The sequence below is a fragment of the Prionailurus viverrinus genome, chromosome C1, assembly GCF_022837055.1.
Source record: "Prionailurus viverrinus isolate Anna chromosome C1, UM_Priviv_1.0, whole genome shotgun sequence".
Lineage (NCBI taxonomy): Eukaryota > Metazoa > Chordata > Mammalia > Carnivora > Felidae > Prionailurus > Prionailurus viverrinus.
The window spans coordinates 200,673,891-200,692,165 of record NC_062568.1 but is presented as its reverse complement, the minus strand read 5'-3'; the positions used below and the strand labels follow the sequence as shown (position 1 = coordinate 200,692,165).

General features: G+C 44.4%; 1 protein-coding gene across 3 annotated transcripts in view; it reads right to left on the bottom strand.

Annotated features, from left to right (window-relative positions):
* The window catches only part of UBR4 (ubiquitin protein ligase E3 component n-recognin 4), a 131,698-nt gene that overhangs the window by 81,758 nt on the left and 31,665 nt on the right, over window positions 1-18,275 (bottom strand). For all 3 annotated transcript variants that reach the window (XM_047869235.1, XM_047869236.1, XM_047869237.1), the window contains exons 19-39: window positions 17,239-17,521; window positions 16,441-16,576; window positions 15,438-15,517; window positions 14,847-14,975; window positions 13,831-14,013; window positions 13,556-13,678; window positions 13,237-13,466; window positions 11,117-11,238; window positions 9,764-9,861; window positions 8,623-8,780; window positions 7,656-7,865; window positions 6,631-6,732; window positions 6,229-6,329; window positions 5,788-5,986; window positions 5,208-5,396; window positions 4,441-4,504; window positions 2,784-2,975; window positions 2,155-2,225; window positions 1,915-2,062; window positions 1,231-1,458; window positions 372-542 (exon numbers count right to left, since the gene is read on the bottom strand). In XM_047869235.1, coding sequence (XP_047725191.1) covers window positions 372-542; window positions 1,231-1,458; window positions 1,915-2,062; window positions 2,155-2,225; window positions 2,784-2,975; window positions 4,441-4,504; window positions 5,208-5,396; window positions 5,788-5,986; window positions 6,229-6,329; window positions 6,631-6,732; window positions 7,656-7,865; window positions 8,623-8,780; window positions 9,764-9,861; window positions 11,117-11,238; window positions 13,237-13,466; window positions 13,556-13,678; window positions 13,831-14,013; window positions 14,847-14,975; window positions 15,438-15,517; window positions 16,441-16,576; window positions 17,239-17,521 — 3,217 coding nt within the window. The remainder of the gene's footprint in view (window positions 1-371; window positions 543-1,230; window positions 1,459-1,914; window positions 2,063-2,154; window positions 2,226-2,783; window positions 2,976-4,440; window positions 4,505-5,207; window positions 5,397-5,787; window positions 5,987-6,228; window positions 6,330-6,630; window positions 6,733-7,655; window positions 7,866-8,622; window positions 8,781-9,763; window positions 9,862-11,116; window positions 11,239-13,236; window positions 13,467-13,555; window positions 13,679-13,830; window positions 14,014-14,846; window positions 14,976-15,437; window positions 15,518-16,440; window positions 16,577-17,238; window positions 17,522-18,275) is intronic.

The following is an 18,275-nucleotide window of genomic DNA, read 5'->3' as shown; positions in this document are numbered from 1 at the left end:
TTATTTATTATTATTATTTTTTTAACGTTTATTTATCCTTGAGACAGAGAGAGACAGAGCATGAACAGGGGAGGGGCAGAGAGAGAGGGAGACACAGAACCCGAAACAGGCTCCAGGCTCTGAGCTGTCAGCACAGAGCCCGACGCGGGGCTCGAACTCATGGACCGTGAGACCATGACCTGGGCCGAAGTCGGACGCTCAACCGACTGAGCCACCCAGGCGCCCCCAATTTTTTTTTTTTTTTTAAAAGACACACTTCACATGCCGATCTCCACAATGGATGGCTGGGGATTGACTGTCCTAAGGGCACTTCTGAGAGTACCCGGCATACCATGGCATGTCTGTCAATGTGGTGCTCTGGACACACTCACCATCAGCTGGTCTGTCATCTCAACCACCTTGTCCACTGTATGCAGCTCCCGGAGGGCTTGCTGAGCCCGGCTGCTGCTCCCCACCGCTGAAGCCTGCTGAAAGTTGGTCTGAATGGCATCCATGAGGAAACTGAGCATGTCTAACACGAGAGGAGCGAAGGAGAAATTGGCCTGAGAAAAATCCAAATACACAAGTGAAAAAAAAAAACAAAAAAACCACACACAGAAAAATAATGGGTCATACTCATCATAATAATCTTGCCAGTAACTACCTCCAGAACCTAGAATCCAATTTCCTCACTTCCGATTCCATCTTCCAGCCATCTCTCTCTCTCTCTCTCTCTCTCTCTCTCTCTCTCTCCCTCTCCCTCTCCCTCTCTCTCCATGATACTGGATTTGTGCTACAAACTCTAGAGCCATCTTTGTAAACCAGGAGTCCCGTGTATACACCCTAATGCTAGAACGCCTTCATCACCTATGATATCTTCTCTCTGGTACATCTAGAATCATTCTAGTTACATGCCATCCCTGAGAAAACTAAGAAAATAATCACTTAAATCACTTTCTGTATGCTCTGCTTCAGATGAGGAACCCTGGCCAAGAAAAGTGCTCTAGAGTATTACCCAACTAAAATTCACCCTCCCCCACACCCCCACAGTACCCCTCAGTCCTTAAACCCCTCCCTATGAGGCAGGGGCTGACGACACGTCCTACCCACGCCTGTCCTATGAAAATGAGTAAACTCAGAGAAAGGAGAAACCAATTGTCGGCCCCACCAGGGAGCTGCCCGGCTTGCTCACGAACCCACCTGCCAGGCTCTGCACTCCGCCCACCGCACCGGGCACCACCAGATCCCCACCTGGTTCTGCAGCTCCTCCCGGCAGCCCTCCACCGTGCGGCACAGGCTACTCTTCTTGGGCTTGTCTTCATCAGCAACCTTTCCGTCGCTGATGGTGACTTTGGCCTTGTCAGCTGGGGAGGTGCTGGTGTGGCGCACCAGACTCTCTGAAACCCTGGGCTCACTCTGAAACGCTGACTCCTTCATGGTGGAGCTCATGCCACTGCTGGGAGTCCGCTTCACCAGCGCCTAGGGACAGAAAACGTCAGAGATTCTGAGCTCTACCCACAAACAGAGCTGAAACACTGCTAAAGACCTTGGAGGAAAATCTGGACCCGGCGGAGAAATCGGCTAACCATTTAAATGATAACCAGATGCCTGAATTCTCATCTTCACCTAATATCTAACATCCAGCTGACAGGTATCCACCTAACTGGGTCCCTAACCCATTCACAGCAACAGGTCTTGGTTACAACTTCTGAAACTGTGGCAGGTCTTTGGGAAAAACTGCAAGCTGTTTAAGGACACTGCAAGGTCTAACGTTCTGAGTGAAGTGCTTAGGCCATGATCAATGACAAAAGCAGAACATACTCCTAGACCTGGGCCACCATGAAGGTGACATGGGAATTACCCAGTCTGGCGTCAGCATTCCCGTGTCACTAACACGTCACCCTTTGTAGCCCAGCGAATGTTCCAAACTCTCACCAAACAGCTGCCATCTTCCTTGGCTCCACAGTCACAGAAGAAGGACCCATACTTAGCATAGGAAATCTCATGATCCTTGTGGCACACCTTGGCACACACTGTGCACACACCCACCCCGTCAACCATTTTGCAGGTGTGACAGTGGTACCTGCAAAGAACAAGAACCGGCAAATGAGCCCAGCAGTGCCAAGGCCAAGGCCCCGCAAATCCTCACCTTCTGAAAAAAAGAACCACTCTTACCAATGCTGGTTCATGAATTCTTTCTGAGTGATCGTGAAAGTGCAGAGTTTATTGCAAAGAGAATCTTCATCCTTTAAAGATAATAAATCTTTTTAATCAGAAATATACTCTTCCACACAGGCCCCCACAGAAATACATCCTATGGAGAATAAATGGTCCGTTCAGAAACGGCCAGTAAAATCTACCCCTGGAAATAATCTACAGGCTATAAATGTGCTACAATTCTGGGTGAGAGCTTATAGTTTTGTGGTTAGAAAAAAAATAAATAAATCTTATGTTTTCTGTCCAAGTGAGCTCACACCATCCCCATGAGGAATTCGTCTCTAAGACTGTAGTTAGGATACAAAAACTGAACGACTACAGGATAAGTGACTCTGGATGGAAGAAGCCATGCGCTTATTAAATAGTCTTTTCCCCAAGAGATTAGATGCCTCCAGCCTGCTCTGCAGACTAGAAAATCAGTCTGGCATTAGTCATGTAAACTGGGAGAAAGCAGGCAGGAGCAGGAGAGTTTTGAAGCTCACAGGGGCCATAAAAGAAGGCCAAAAGCTTATTTAGCATGAGCTCTGTCAGTGCCGGTCACCGTTGTTAACCTTGCAGGGTTACCTGGAGGGTTACGTGGTACTTACTGAATCCTCAGCCTGGGAGTCCTCCTCTTCCACGGCCAACTCCTCCACCCAGTCTGAATCCACCTCAATGGCTCGCTCCTCCCCATCCACCGAGAGGTGACTTGGGCCTTGACCATTACTCTGGCTCAGGGCATTGGTGACATCAGCCAAGTAAGACATAATGTGGCACGTGCACTCCAGGACTATCACATGCTAGAAGAGAAGACCACTACCCCGTCACAGAAACTTCAGTTCTCCATATCCGATTCTCAGACTTTTCCCAATAAAGCCCGCAATCAGAGAAATGGTATAAAAGAAAATCCACATGCTTCAATTATCTACTTCCTCACCTCTGAGCACTATGGCCACGTGTAGCCAGTCAATACACTGTACTGAATTAACGGGATTCACTCATCCTTAAGCACAAAGACAACCCTTTACAAATTATGAAATGAAGTAAAACTCTCGTCAGGAAAATAGAAAAAGAGAAGAAAATGATACAGAGAAGAGACTGGTGGTTGCCAGAGTCAGGGGAGCGGTGGGTGGAGAATGGATGAATGAGGTTCAAAAGACACAAACCTCCGGTTATACAATAAATAAGTCACAGGGGTGTAAATAAAGCACAGCATGGCGACTACAGCTAACAATGTATGACGTGTTGATAGTTGCTAAGTGAGCAGATCTCTAAACTCCTTACGAGGAAAACACGTTTTAGAACTACATATGGAGACAGATAGCAACTAGCCTTATTGTGGGGATCACTCCACAACACGCCCAAACAGTGAATCCCTGTGCTGTGCACCTGAAACGGATACAGTGTTACCTGTCAAGTATACCTCAATTTAAATGAAGAAAGGAAAAACAGACTAGATTCAAAGTATGAACAGGCGCTCGCTGGCTTTCTCCCTACCATTAGCAATTTTTTCTAACCATTAGCGAAAGACTTTTAAGTGAAAGCAGTAAGAGAGGAACAGCTTCGGAAATGAAGCCACAAGTTTTCCAGCGAACAGCTGCCAGCAGCTCATGCTTGCCTGAGGACCCAGCAGCCTGGCATCAAGGCCTCAGACTTCCGAGCTCTTCACTCTGCAGCGACAGTTCAGACTCAGAGGAGAAAGACGAGCAAGAAAGGCTGAAATTACTGAAATTTAAATCATCTCATTACTGAGAAATAAACAGCGCTATGCTGCTGGGTCTCAGAGGCTGGTTGCCCGCTCTCAGTGACCTATGGCAGGACCGTGGTGGGGCGGGCGAACAACTGAACGTGGACTTTTTGTCAGTTCAAAACCCTTCTCAGAGATGCCCTGAATCTTCAGGTAAATTAAACTATTCTAGCAACTGGACTAGAGCTGAGAAGGCAGAGTCTGTAACCGCACAGAACACCTACTCAGAGCACACAGCTCCAGTTCCACAGCACACCAATAGCTAAAAATACCAAGAATCCACCAGGTTTTATGAAGGATTCAGTTGGATACTGTTTCCCATATTATTTCCCTCCTATCATTCCTCGTCACTCAGCAAAGGCCCAAGGGCACACAGTTCGGAATTATACACTCCCTGGGCTTTGAAATTGTAGGCAGGCTGGCCAGGGACACAAGCCAGTAAGAAGCAGAGCCTTCTATGTGACCACAAAGGTAAGGATCATCACTCACCGACTGCTGTCTCTCTGCATTTTGCTTACCTTTCCATGCATTACATTGGCATTCAGTTTTTCAACCACATTCTTCTGTGACAGGTATTTCTTGCTGTCCCAAAGGGGAAAAAAAAAGGGGATGGGGGAGAGACACAAAATCATCTAAGGAACCAAAGAAAAGGAAGTAGCTTCATGAATCCTGCATCAGTTTGTAGACACTGGGAAGCCAAAGCATTCTTAGAAAAACACTGAGGTTTGGGGTGCTCCAGTCTCATCACTGACACTTATCACTTTCCCTAAGACTTCCCCCAGGGGTAACGAACAGGAAACCCTACCAGGGATATGACAAAGATTCAGTCTAAAGTGAACAGTTGCAGTCAGTTGAGCGTCCGACTTCGGCTCAGGTCATGATCTCATAGCTCCTAAGTTCAAGCCCCATGGCGGGCTCTGTGCTGACAGCTCAGAGCTTGAAGTCTGCTTCAGATTCTGTGTCTCCCTTTCTCTCTGCCCCTCCCCTGCTCACGCTTGGTCTCTCTCTCTCTCTCTCTCTCTCTCTCTTTCTCTCTCTCTCCCTCTTTCTCAAAAATAAACATTAAAAAACTTAAAAAAAAAACATTAAAAAAAGCTTAGGAGCTGATGGATTTAAAAAAAAAAAAAGTGAATAGTTACAGGCTACTCCCTCGATCCCCAATAAAAATGTAGACTCAAGTTTCTTTTTATACTCACTCCAAGCTACAAAGAAAATACCTTGCAATTAATGATCTATTCCCCCTTTTCTCTAAGAGTGATGGGCTCCTCCAAATTCATCATCTTACCATCTACTCAGCCAGTCCACAGCAGCATTGTGAAGCTGAAGATGGCCAGCACCTTGACCTGCACTGGCCAGGGTGGCCATCACAACCATGAGTTCAGGGAAACCAGTCCCATCACCATTGGCCAACATCTCTGTCGCCATGGGGATCAGGGTGCCCAGAAGCACAGCACACACACCTTCCCCAACTTGGCTGGTAGAAAAGAAATAGCAAATTAGTTAAATAAAACAACAGGAGTCTGACTGTACTTCTCAATTTGTAAGAGTCATTAAGAGACATTGCAAATTAAACATTAGATACGTGACTCTCTCCCCCTTGCCATATACATGCACCCAGTTTCGGACTTTGGCTAGTAGAGCACAAAACATTCGCCTATGCGATAACTGACAGGCCAAGTCACTGCAAAAATTTTTCCACGGGAAAAACCAAGGAGAGTTCTACTAGATTCCTTAAGTCTAGTGAGGGGAGCTGTGGAATCGTTCAAAAGGTTAAGGACCAATGCCTGAAGGAAAGAAAGTAACAAATACTCTCAGCGCTCATCTGGGGCTCTTCGCGACACCTGACCTAAATGCACGTGTTCTACCTGTTTTCCCGAACAATGTAAGTAGTCAGTAACTGCAAGAGCTGCCGGTTCTCCTGAATCACATCCAGCTGATCGGAATCTTTGGGGGGCGACGCAGTCATGCGCGTGAGCCAGGCCTGGAGACGCACAGGTTCCACACACGCCAGCTGTGCCAGAGAGCCACAGAGGTGCAGAAGGCTCGGGTTAGGGTTCTTCTCAGCTAGGGACAGACCGAGAGACTCCGGTCAGTGAAGGAAGGCGGGGGAAAGGGCGAGAAGCGCAGACTGTGAGCCAGGAAAGGGGGAAGGAAAGGCTTCGAGCAAGTTTTCAACTTCCTTCCACACTTTCTCAGAGGGATTCTCTGCACTTGTTAAGCGGTGCTTACACTCAGGCAGAAGATAGGCACAGTATTAGCCGGACATCAAAGTTCCCATAAGAAGATTACCAAAAGCTGTCACTCACTCAGCTGGAAGAGTTTGGTGAAGAATCTCAGAACCCGGTTGCAGAATTTAGCAGACAGGTTCTCATTGGCTGTTGCCATCATGATCTGCACCAGTTCCCCACTGGGAGGCAGAAGGGGGGAAAAATGGAAGAATCACATTAAGCCTCACATAAAAGGCATCCGCTTCTATGTCTTCACAATGTCATCTCTCCCAGGGGAACTGGCCACTTGCCAATGAACCACACTAGGTGTTCATGAAGTCAACCCCCTCATCAATAACCTGAAGGAGTCAGCAATGAATCTAAGTCCTCCCCACAGTACAGACACTGAAGCAGGCCTTGGGTGCTCCCTGAGAAGAAATACCTACTACTTTCAGAAGGCATTCAAAAACTGTTCACTGAGGAAAACAAAATACAGCTCACCTGTCAGAGAAAAATTCCTCCATGGCTTTACGAGCCTGGCTGCTTTCCAGCTGCTTTTCCAAATACTGGAGACATTCCTCCAAGATGGATTCATCCAGTCCACTGAGAAGCACAAAGAAAAGTCAACTACCAGAAATAAAATCTGTGTCAATGCCTTCCTAATATTAATTTTTAAAAACCCAAAGTTTATCACTAAACCTTAAGGGCAATATTCTGTGTTTTTTTCCCCCAAAACTTATTAGCATAAAGCCTGGCTGTGCAGTAGGAACTCGGTGCATGTTTAACAAGTTGAATTATAATAAAACTAAAAAGTTAATAAAACCTGAGATAACAGATGTACTCAATCTCTAAGAGTCCAAAGAATCATTGCTGCTGTTTTAAATTATAAGGAAGAAAGGAAGGAAGAAAGAAAAGGAGAAGAGGGAAAAAGGGAGGAGAGGGAAAAAGGGAGGGGAGGGAAGAAGGCAGGAAAGGGAGGAAGGGAGGAGAAGGAAGAATGGAGGGAAAAGAAAAAAAAAAAAAAAGGAGCCCTTGATGAAACCATGGATTCATCAACAACAAAAAGACCAGAAACCCCAGTACTTGACCCTTTATCTGTCCGCTTCTCAGTGGGACAAAACTGCAGCTTACTTTGCTGTTCCTCACGACTCATCTACATCACTAAGACCTAAACTACCAAAGTCAGACAATGGTGAAGAGCACCTAATTCCACACCACCCACCTCCGAAAGAAGCAGGGTTACAAAAATATTAGAAATTTTATGAAGGTCCTTTGTACGGTTCATTATATCTAATACAGTGCTTGATAAGCATCCATTCAGTGACTTAAAGTTTCCAAATATGAACCATTTAAGCCTTCCATTTACTCAATGCTGATTCTTAAGAATTCATCATTAAGAGAAGACACATAAGCACAGAACTTTCGATTAAAAAGTACAAGTCATGAGTTAATGACATAAAGAAGCCAGTACATTTCACTGGAAACAGCAGGAGGAGGAACCTGATGTCTGCTCAGATCAGGCTCACCTATTGGGATCTGCGTGGTTGGCCAGAATGTTGTAACAACCAGTGATCAGTTTCTCATATACTCGAGCCAAGAACTCATCAGACTCCGCAGGGCCCAGGATGCGCTCCAAGGAGTTGCTACTGATCTCAGCGACGCTCTCAGTGCTCGACTCCAAAAGAAGGGGAAGCAGGGTCCGAATTACCTGTGGCGGGTTCATCTCATCGGACCAACTTCAAAGAAAATGGAACCATGTCAATGGATATACTCCCCCAAAATTAGCTGCAAAGGCGAGGACCGGGCAATTCAATCATTTATTGAGGGGTGAGAGCTTTTACCCCAGGCTTTTTTTCCCTTGGCAGTTATTTTTTTACATAGATGTAATCATACAACTTCAAAATTTTCTTTTTCATTATTCTATCAAAACCAAAAATCATTTCCATGTAAAAAGCCCATTTATTAAAATGTTAAATAACGTAAGATGTATTTTATAGAATATTCAGAAAAGAAAATGAACTGAAACCTAAACTAGAAACCCAGACAATTCTTCTAGAACTACCAGGAATCCAGACCACGCTTAAGGCAATATGATACAGGACTTCACCTGTGACCTATGTACTGGAAGACAGAGCATGCCTCCACTGGCCTGTCCCAGCCCCACAATAGCAGAGTCTAACTCCCGTGATGATTCCGGAGACACGTGATTTGAAATACATCACTGCCACCTTCAAATTCCGACCCGAAGCACCTCAAAATTACAATATGATTTGAAGCCTGCATGGCCTCTTCTGCAGGAGGGGAGGAGGTATCCTGCTGCCTTTCACATCACATTCTAGATGAATGCTCACACTCTATTTACTCTGAAACCATACTCTCTGCTATCGAAGCATGCAGGAAAAGCATCATTATACAGCTCTACATCCCGTCTTCCTTTAGCTACGACAGGACGCAGGCACAGCGAGCACCGAGGGCTGGGCAGTAGGTACTCACACAATAAGATCTCCAGTCAGCCTGACCAGCGAGAGAAGGGTGTGCTTCAGGGAAGCAGCCAGGGGCAGGCTTTGGCCACAAAGTGTCCCCAAGTGAGCAGCCTGCACAGCACTGATGTAACTCTCTGAAGGGATGGTGTCATTAGCAAAGGCATTGCGCTGGAAGGGAGCAAAACAGACAAGAACAGAAAAAGCGTCTACCTATCTGGGATAAACTCTCGTGTGGGGGAAAAAAACCAACTGACATAAACTAAGACCTCCACCGAGGTTTCTAGACAACGGCTCTACTCAGTATATACTATCATTCATCCTGGGAAGCAACGTGGGGTGGAGCACTGAAAGCAGTTAACAAATTGTAGTGAGTACAAAGTTAACATTTCAAAAGTTAAAATGTTAGTACAAAGTTAAGATACCCAATACCAGGTTTCAAATCATTAGAATACATTATACTTCACATTAAGACTACTGTCTCTCATAATTAAGAAGGATCTGTGTTTTGCAAAGCCCCAGAGCCTCCGTTAAAATATCTTCATGATCCTTCTGCTCTAGCTCCGGGTGATGTAAATAGGGGTCACGATTACAAAGCAGGATAACAAGATTATAATATTTGGCTTTTCCAAAGAACCGTGACAACGGAATTATCTGTTAATAGAGGTAATTTGATTAGAGCATCCACAAAGGTCAAGTAAATGGACAGAAGATTCTACAGTCTTCTAAGAGCCTACAGAACCTAAAAGCTACTGTATAAAATCATTACAAAAGGAGTAGGTGCCTGACATTTCTCCTAAAAAGAAAATGAAACAGTTTGTATCTTCTGAGAATTCAGATGCTAGATCTTGTCAGCACCTTACACTTAATACAATTCATCTTCACATCCCAGTCTTAAGCAGACGAAAAAACACACTCATAGTAATAAGGTGGTCGTCCACTTAACAGGGTAACCCAGACTTCCTAACAAAACGACCACCTGGGTACCGCTTGGATAATTCAAGGCTTTGATTATCGATTCAAACATCGATTATCATTAGCAAATATACTGCTGCATACCAAGACCTCGTGGCAGCTAGTTTCACCCTAAGGAACAAGAACAGAACACAGAATAGCTGGTGCTCCACATTTCTATTCCCAGAACAGACACTCACCCAGGAGCCAATGTTGGGAAACTCGTTGGTGTTGATGTTATTCCAGGATTCACACACAGCCTGCACCCAGGATGGTAAATTCTGAACCAATGTGGGACCTGGAGGCGACAGGAAGGATGAGAACTCATCACCAGAGGGAAAGAATGACACATAGTATTTTAAAGCCAAGCCCAAATGCAGAAAGAAACACCATTGCCCAAGCTGTCAAAATAATTACGAAGATCGCTTAGATGGGTGTTTCAAGAGCAGTACTATGTCCAAGAGCTAACTAACTGCTTAATAGCTAACAATGTCGATTATAAGGTTTTCACTTCCCATCACATTCACTTTCTAATCTTGCAAATAAAGACGACAACTGAAAACAAGATGTGAAGTGGGGGCATGTCGCTACAAGTCAGGCTAAGACCGCTCTTCAGCCTCTGCTACACCCTCTGTGGACGGGTAGCACTCTGACCTCTTTTCTCCTTAATACAAATCTGAGGACAGGGATTCTTAATCCACATCAAGAACAGTGTTTGATGAAATAGAATTTAATTTCTTCAAGTGAGACAGACTACCTGAACACTGAAAGGGGATTTAAAGCTTGCCATTCAGGAAAATACAAACGGCTATAAATTTAAAGGGTAACTACCGCCCTTCACTCCAGTCCTGCTCAAGTCCTTTTGCTTCCCCATCCTACATTTCTACCAGATCATTCCTAAAAAAGGGAAGAGGTTTGCCCAGCACAAAGGGACAGCTTGCTAATCTTCCTGATCTCTATAAATGACAAATAGAACAGAGGTGCCTGGGTGGCTCAGTCCATTAAGTGTCTGATTCTTGGTTTCAGCTCAGATCATGATCTCATGGTCGTGAGTTTGAGCCCCGCGTTGGGCTCTGCGCCAACAGTGTGGAGCCTGCTTGGGATTCATTCTCTCTCTCTGCCTCTCCCTGCTCATGCCGTCTCTCAAAATAAATAAACAAACTTAAAAAAAAAAGAAAAAAGAAAACAAGAACAAAGATCTGTGCTAACAGCAACAGTTTAATGCTGTTGGTTTAATGATGTTGGTTTGGATCCCAGCCTCCACATATTGCAAGATGCAGGATTTCAGGCAAGTTAACTTGGAGGACTTAGTTTCCTAATGAGTAAAAGGGGACGGTAATACTTCACAGGGCTCCTGAGAGGACAGACAGACAGACACACACACACACACACACACACACACACACACACACAGCTGTGTCTGACACACAAAGGCCCCAGTGAGTGGTAAATGTCAGCAGGCAGGCAGATAAATGGTAGTACTCATTCTCAATGGTATTAATAGCATTATACTATTACCCAATGGTAGTAATAGCATTTTCAAATTCACTTACCCAGAGTGTTGGCCTTGCACCTACTAGAGCCAATAGCCAAAACAGCAGCAAAGCCATGCAATTTCTCCTGGGATGGTTTTTCAGTGGACCCTTCTTCATTAAAGTTCTGTAGCAAATAGGCTCTGAAGAAAAAACAGGGGGCTACATGAAAACTGAAGTAATCTACTCCCATCATAGGAGAAACTACCCTAGACAAATTGAAATACCTGTTATCTCAGTTTCCTAATCTATTAAATATAGTTGAGAGTACCTGCCCATTTCTGATCTCCTACAAACCCCAATGGGCAACTGTTTCCAAAGAATATCCCATCCTCTGAAATGTTCCCAAAACATAATTCCAGGACAGATGAGCTTGGCGAACATTGAACACTATCTACCTACCTCTCCCTGGCCTTGGAAGATTGGCAATGTATATACTGAAGGCTCTGAGAAGTACGGTTGACCTTTGAACGACATTAAGTGTTAACTGCACAGGTGCACCTACACATGGATCTTTGTCGATAAATACCGTACAGTACTATAAACATATTGTCTTCCTCGTGGTTTTCGTATGAGGTTATCTTTTTATGTTTTACAAATAGCTTACTTAATTGTATGAATACAGGATATGATACCTTTGTATACAAGATATGTGCTAATCGATTGTTTTGATGTTACCAGTAAGGCCTCCGATCAACAGCAGGCTATTAGTAGTTATGTTTTGGGGAGTCAAAAGTTCTCTGTGGATTTCTAACTGCACAGGGGGATTGGTGCCCCTAACCCATGCTGTTCAAGGGTCAACTATACTATACTTTCTCGAAAGCTGTTCAATTATACTCACTCAGCACTTCCCAAACTTACTTGCCAGGAACATTTATTAACAGTATACAAAACTGTTGGCATTAATTAATGGGTCAGATTAGAGCCCACAAGCTCTCAGAGGGAAGTGACTTGGTCACCTTTGACCCTGCGATATCCCTGGTACCTAGATCAGTACTTGGCACAAGCAAGCACTCACATTTCCTACTCATGCTTATGGCTCATATATTGTCAAAAATTGTGCCTCTAACAATAGTCTCTGCTCTACTTACTCCAAGACACTCACACCCAGACATTAAACTTTATAACAATCCGAGTCCCTTTCAGCACAAAAGTTCCAAAGAACAGGAGCTGAACAGTGAAATCCTACGGGCACCAGATAAAGTAAATGAGCATAAAGGGGCCCGGTGGGCAGAGCTACAAGGGGCAGCCACTCCTCAACTCCAGTGTGTTAATGTCACATGGGATGTCAAGCCCAGTTCTGCCAGCTCTTCCAATGTAAGAAAAGACTGAAATCTTGTTTTGTGAATAAATTCCCAATGTTTATACACTGAAAACAAATTCCACAATATTTAAACATCACACAGAACAAGTCTACAGGGCATGCAAATTGCAGTGTTTATTACTTAAGAAAGGACTGGATTTCAAAATACTCTCTAACTCATTAGGAAATTTTTTTCTCTAACTACCTACCATGAAATTCAAAAACATTTAAAGCTTTATCTCAGTGAGTAACAGAAATGACATGTCTGGAGAAATTGTGTTACCTTTCCTTATATCCTACAAGGTAAATGCTACAAAATATTTAAAGATTTATAGAAATCAAACTTCTCGACTCTTCCTAAACTGTTTGAAAATTCCCTCATCAGGCAGTCTACAAAGAGAGGGGGAAAAAAGAAAAAAACCTAAGCTGACAAAAATAAAAATAAAAAATGTGTACAATTCTGAGTCCTTTGGGATCTGCACAGTGAACAGTACCTAGAACCACAAAGTCTAGGGGCACCTAAGTGGCTCAGTTGGTTAAGTGTCAGACTCTTACTAATTTCGGCTCAGGTCACGATCTCATGGTTCTTGGGTTCAAGCCCTGCACTGGGCTCTACACTGACAGTGCAGAGCCTGCCTGGGATTCTCTCTCCCCTCCCTCTGCCCCTACGGCACTTGATCTCTCTCTCAAGATAAATAAATAAACTTAAAAAAAAAAAAAAAACAAAAAAACCACCACTAAGTCCAATGTGAAGAATTTTCAGGCCTCTAAGGAAAGCAAACCACCGAAGGATCTAAATTCCCCGTCTTGACATCTGTGGGCAGGCAGCCTGTCACACCTAATGAACGATGCATAGGTGTCGATGAGTTGTAGCGTGGCTGGAAGCAGGTTCTTGGTGACCTCAGATGACTTATGAGGATCAGTCTCAGCGGCCATCTTAGAAAAATGCTCATCCAGAGAGACCTGGACCTTCGAGATGGCAGCATCGAGGGTGTAGATGGACTGCAGACTTGGAATTTCATGAAGTTGCAAGATGGTGGTACAGTCAATGCTACAGAATGATGAGATCTTTAAAGATACCCAAGATACTAATTAGTTGTGGGAAAAGACTGCAGCAGAAGCTAAATCCTGTCATTATGGACCCAAAACTAACATACCTGTCGAGCAAAGTATTCCTCTACAATTTCAACGTCATACTTCACTGAGCTGCACTTGGTGGATGCCAGTTCTAAGAGAGAACTGGCATGTTCAGCCTTCATGCCCTGTTTGATAAGGTGATCCTATTTGGACAGCCAAGAAAACGTGTTCAGGAGGTTGATACAGACAGAATCTAAAGCTTTCGTTACTCTTAAATTAACAAGTCCCCACGAGTACAGAGCACGGTGATTTTGGACAACCCTTTGGCAGCAAGGCCTGTGTCACACTGTGGTACCTTTATCCAGTTGACATAGGAGCTGATGCGGAGACGGGAAGACCACCTCAGGGTGTGTAAGATGTCACATTCACTCATCTCAGGGGAATTCATGGCCAGCTGGTTCATGTAACTCTTTGATGGTGGCAAAATCCCTAGGATCCTCCACAGTATCAGGAAGTAATACTGAAGGGCACAGGCCTCCTGGAAAAAGCAAAGAGCAATTACAGCAATAGCACTTGCTATGGTGTCCTGAGCTCCCTGACAGTGAGAACTGTTCCAAATACAGCATTTTTTTTTTTTTTTGAAAGCGAGCAAGAGAGAGACCAAGACCGAGACAGAGCTTGAGTTGGGGGGGGGGGGGGGGGGGGGAGGCAGAGAGAGAGGGAGATCCAGAATCCCAAGCAGGCTCCAGGCTCCAGCCCCGAACTGTTAGCACAAAGCCTGATGCAGGGCTCAAACTCACAAACGGTGAGATCATGACCGGAGCCAAAGCTGGATGCTCAACCCACTAAGCCACCCAGGCGCCCCCTGAATACATTTAGAGCAGACTGTGTAGAGTCCTGATTTTCAACTGAGATTTGGCTCTCAAGTCTGCTCCCCACATCTTTATAGAGAATACATCCAATAATAAAGCAGAACATGTTAGAACCCACATATAAATAATATGCTCCACACTTGCACATCTCACAAGCCAAAATCACTGTTCTAAGACAACTTCGGCTCCTCAAGAATTTACCAAGTAACCAAAAGAGAGCAGGACATTCTGCCTCGCAGGCCCACAATCAGGTGCCCCTTTCTGTGGCTCTAATTGTTGTCATAACTTCTAGAGGTACAGAGACACATTCATGGGACCACAGGAAAAGCTCCAGTGGGAGACTTTCAATGTGACCTATCAACCACCATTTGCTGAACGTAAGAAACAGATAATTCAATAACTGATTAGAGTCCAGGAAGAAATTTCTAGTAGAATGGCTACCAAATCATCAAACACATCCCAAACTCTTCATCATCAGCCTGGGCTTCGGTGGTCTTACCAGGGCCGTTACGTTCTTGTTTTCCTTCCTCCGGACTGTGTCAAGCTGGGATCCAGCAGCAAGCAGTGATGTCAGTGCCGTATAAAGCTCATCATATTTGACAAGCTTGGAGAAAAGAACATCACACGCCTAATATCGAGAGAAAGAAAATCATTCTGTCCTATTTTTTGAAATATTTTTCCTCCAACCCATACACTACCATTTAACCTCAGAACTGACAAAATAGCTCATTCAAATTATAGTTATGAATTTCTCACTGCAGCAAGATTCTCACTCAGGGACCTCTCCCAGCTGATGGGTTATGGTGCGCACACAAGTGCAGGCCATAGAATGAGGCAACTATTTTTGTCCGTTAAAATATCTGCATGTGAACACGCCAACAAAGACAGGAAGAAGGGTCCCCTACAGCAAAAGTGGAGCCCAGCGAATAAATCTCAAAACAATATTTTCCTTCTAGAATAACCTCAAATCCTAATACAGGCCAAATTCCCTCATTACAAAAAGCAAGTGACTCCCTTTTCCCCTGCCAGACTGATTTTGGTGGAAACCATCTGACCCACATGTAAAATGGGGTTTTAAAATTCCTGGTACCACAGAATCAAGTCGATTCAAATCATCCTCTGAGGCTTCTGGGGACAGGACACAGTAGAATCTGGGTTGTGGGACAGCATCTGAAAAACAATGAGCTCGTTAGAAGAATGGTTTCATTCTCGATTCTGCTTAGTAAGTATAAAATGTAAAAATTAAGAAAACCCTTTGGACACTTGAAAATACAAACAACCCTGCCATACAGACTTTTGGACCAGATAATTCCTTGCTGAGAGAGGGCTGTCCTGTGCACGACAGGATGTTTAGCACCCTTCCAGTTTTGACAACCAAATATGTCTCCAGACGTCGCCAACTGTCCCGTCTGGGCATGGGGCCCAAGCATCCCTAGTTAAGAACCACTGCTCCAGGAGGTAACAGAGGTGCTCTGCAAACACCAAGTTAATCATTAAAACTGGACCCACAGACTAAGTGCATTAAACTTAAATGGCTGTCTCCCCAATATCAACAGGACTAACTACTAAGAGATCCCAATGACAGGATCTAAAGTTTGAGGAGTTTCCACAAACTCCACTCAACAGCTTACACTCCTCAGGAAGTGTGCAAACACAAACTAAAGATAAACACAAGAGGCACTTCATCAAAAGAACGGACAGCTGCTCTATGAGAAACGCTGCAGAGAATGTCATGGCTCCCATTATTTTCTGAATAGCACCCCACCATGACCCAAAAGGAAATTTAGCCTGTGGGTTAGAACCACATTCCTCTGAGAAATTAAATGTAATCACTCCAAGTGGCAAAAATCCAAATACTGTACTCTATGAGCATACACAAGAATTCCTAATTCTTATGTCTCAATGGTTTTTTGCTTTTTGTTTTTAAATCAATGTGGGATATGTAACGGTCTATTTCTGAAAATGTTCTGAATCCACTGGTATCTGCCACCTATAAGGAATAGACTAAACCTTGAGGAGTCTCCAAATACCAAATTTAATCCCCCCAACGAGAGCCAATGAGTCAGCTTCTTACTGACCATCTTTTTTCTGACCTGATGAAAAATGCTTAGACCAGTTTTCTTCTACTTCTTTGAACCCATGATAGAGAGGGGCAGTCGCCCGGCGGCTGTTGCTGTCCTGGGATCCACTTGCCCACCCAAAAGGAGGACTCAGCAAGTTATGCTGTACCTTTTAAAACACAAATACTCAAATTAAGAAAGATACACAGCCACATTCAGCATCTCACTGCAGGCATCACAACTGACCAACATATCAAAGACTGGGAAACTCACAAGCCAAAACAAAAGTTTTAGATTTTTCTGTGACTTTTTTGGGGAACAATCTTTTTTGCTGAAGTTTAACAGAAATAGCACTCAAGCAAACATTTTAGGAAATGCTGAATAATCCTTACCTGGGCCTCCCATCCTCGTGTTGGATCCTTACAACAAAAGAATTTACTAATCCATAAAACCTACTGCTCAACCATCATTCCTCCACTAACAAATATTCACGGTGGGGAGTGGTGGGTTGGGGGGGAACCGATGCTCGGGGCGCGGAGCTAGACACAGGTAAAGTGGGGTTATTCAAAGGATACCTGTGAACAGAGCCTATAATCCAATTTTCACAAATGCATCAAATCAAATAATCTACACTTACTGCTCCTGGCTAAGTACAAAGCGTGAGTGCACATCCAGAAGTCCGGTGATATTCCAAGGTTAATCATAAACCTACCACAACAAACACCTGAAACCTCAAGTAAGCAGGTCATTTTGCTTTGGATCACCACAACTCAAGAAGAGTGACACTCTCAATCACAGCCAGTAGAGCGAAAACAATGCGTTCATCTGTACCTGCTCAAACAGATACACAGGGGCTTTGGAGTACTGATGAAGCAGATAATCGAAGATCAAAAGGAGGCGAGCCAGGATGAGGGGCACGGAGCGCGCCTGGGCCTCCACGCTGGCACTCAACTCCTGGATGATCTGCACGAACAGGGTCAGTATGGCCCGCCGGCCTTTCTCGGTGAAGTTGTGGAAAATGAGGAGGAGCAGCTGCAGGTGCTCTACGTTCAAATCTTCCGTCTCACTGGGCACCACCCCCTGCAGGGCGCTCTGCTTCATGGTCGACAAGAACCTACCGCGGAGAAAAGGAGAACGTGTCTGCTGGACCAAGTCAGAACGCATCCCCCACGAGTCACGGTGTCACGTGCTGGAAGAGTTAAGCTTTCTAAACCCAGGCATCAAGACAACAAATCAGGGAAGACAAGAATCTACGTGGAAAGAGAAGATTTAAGAACTCAATCCTGGCTACAAAAAAGCAAGACTCGACCACAAAACATTCCCTGTCGACTGTGGTGATAGTGTTAACACGCACTCTGCCATTTCTGACCATGAAAAGAACCGGAAGCCCCCAAAACGGTGGCTCCTTTTTTTTTTTGAATTAATAAACCTGCACAGGTAGAGATAGTTCAATTACTTTCCCCTATTGTTTTGGCTCTATAGCTTCTTATCTTGAGAGCTTAGCCCTACAGGTTAAATTCACTACATGGTAACAGTCCAAAATGAGTCGGTGCAGTAAAAAGCAGTAAAAAGAAATTACACTATTCGGAGAACTTGTCAGAAGAGCTTTTACGCAAAAAAGGAGTGAATGTAGCCAACTATTTCCACTGCCTCTAGCTATTAGGAAAGAGATTTGTGTTTTAATAAAGGTTTCCCTCATCCTCGTCTCTTCCCCCGACAACCCCCCCCCCTTTTTTTTTTTTTGCAAGATTCCACCAGGAAAAAATACAGTGGGTCTTTGGCACTCAAGGAGGTTTAAGATTTCTCAAATCCAGCATTACAGCTATTTGATCACAGAATGAGGAAGAGAAAAGCAAAGCCTTTTAGGA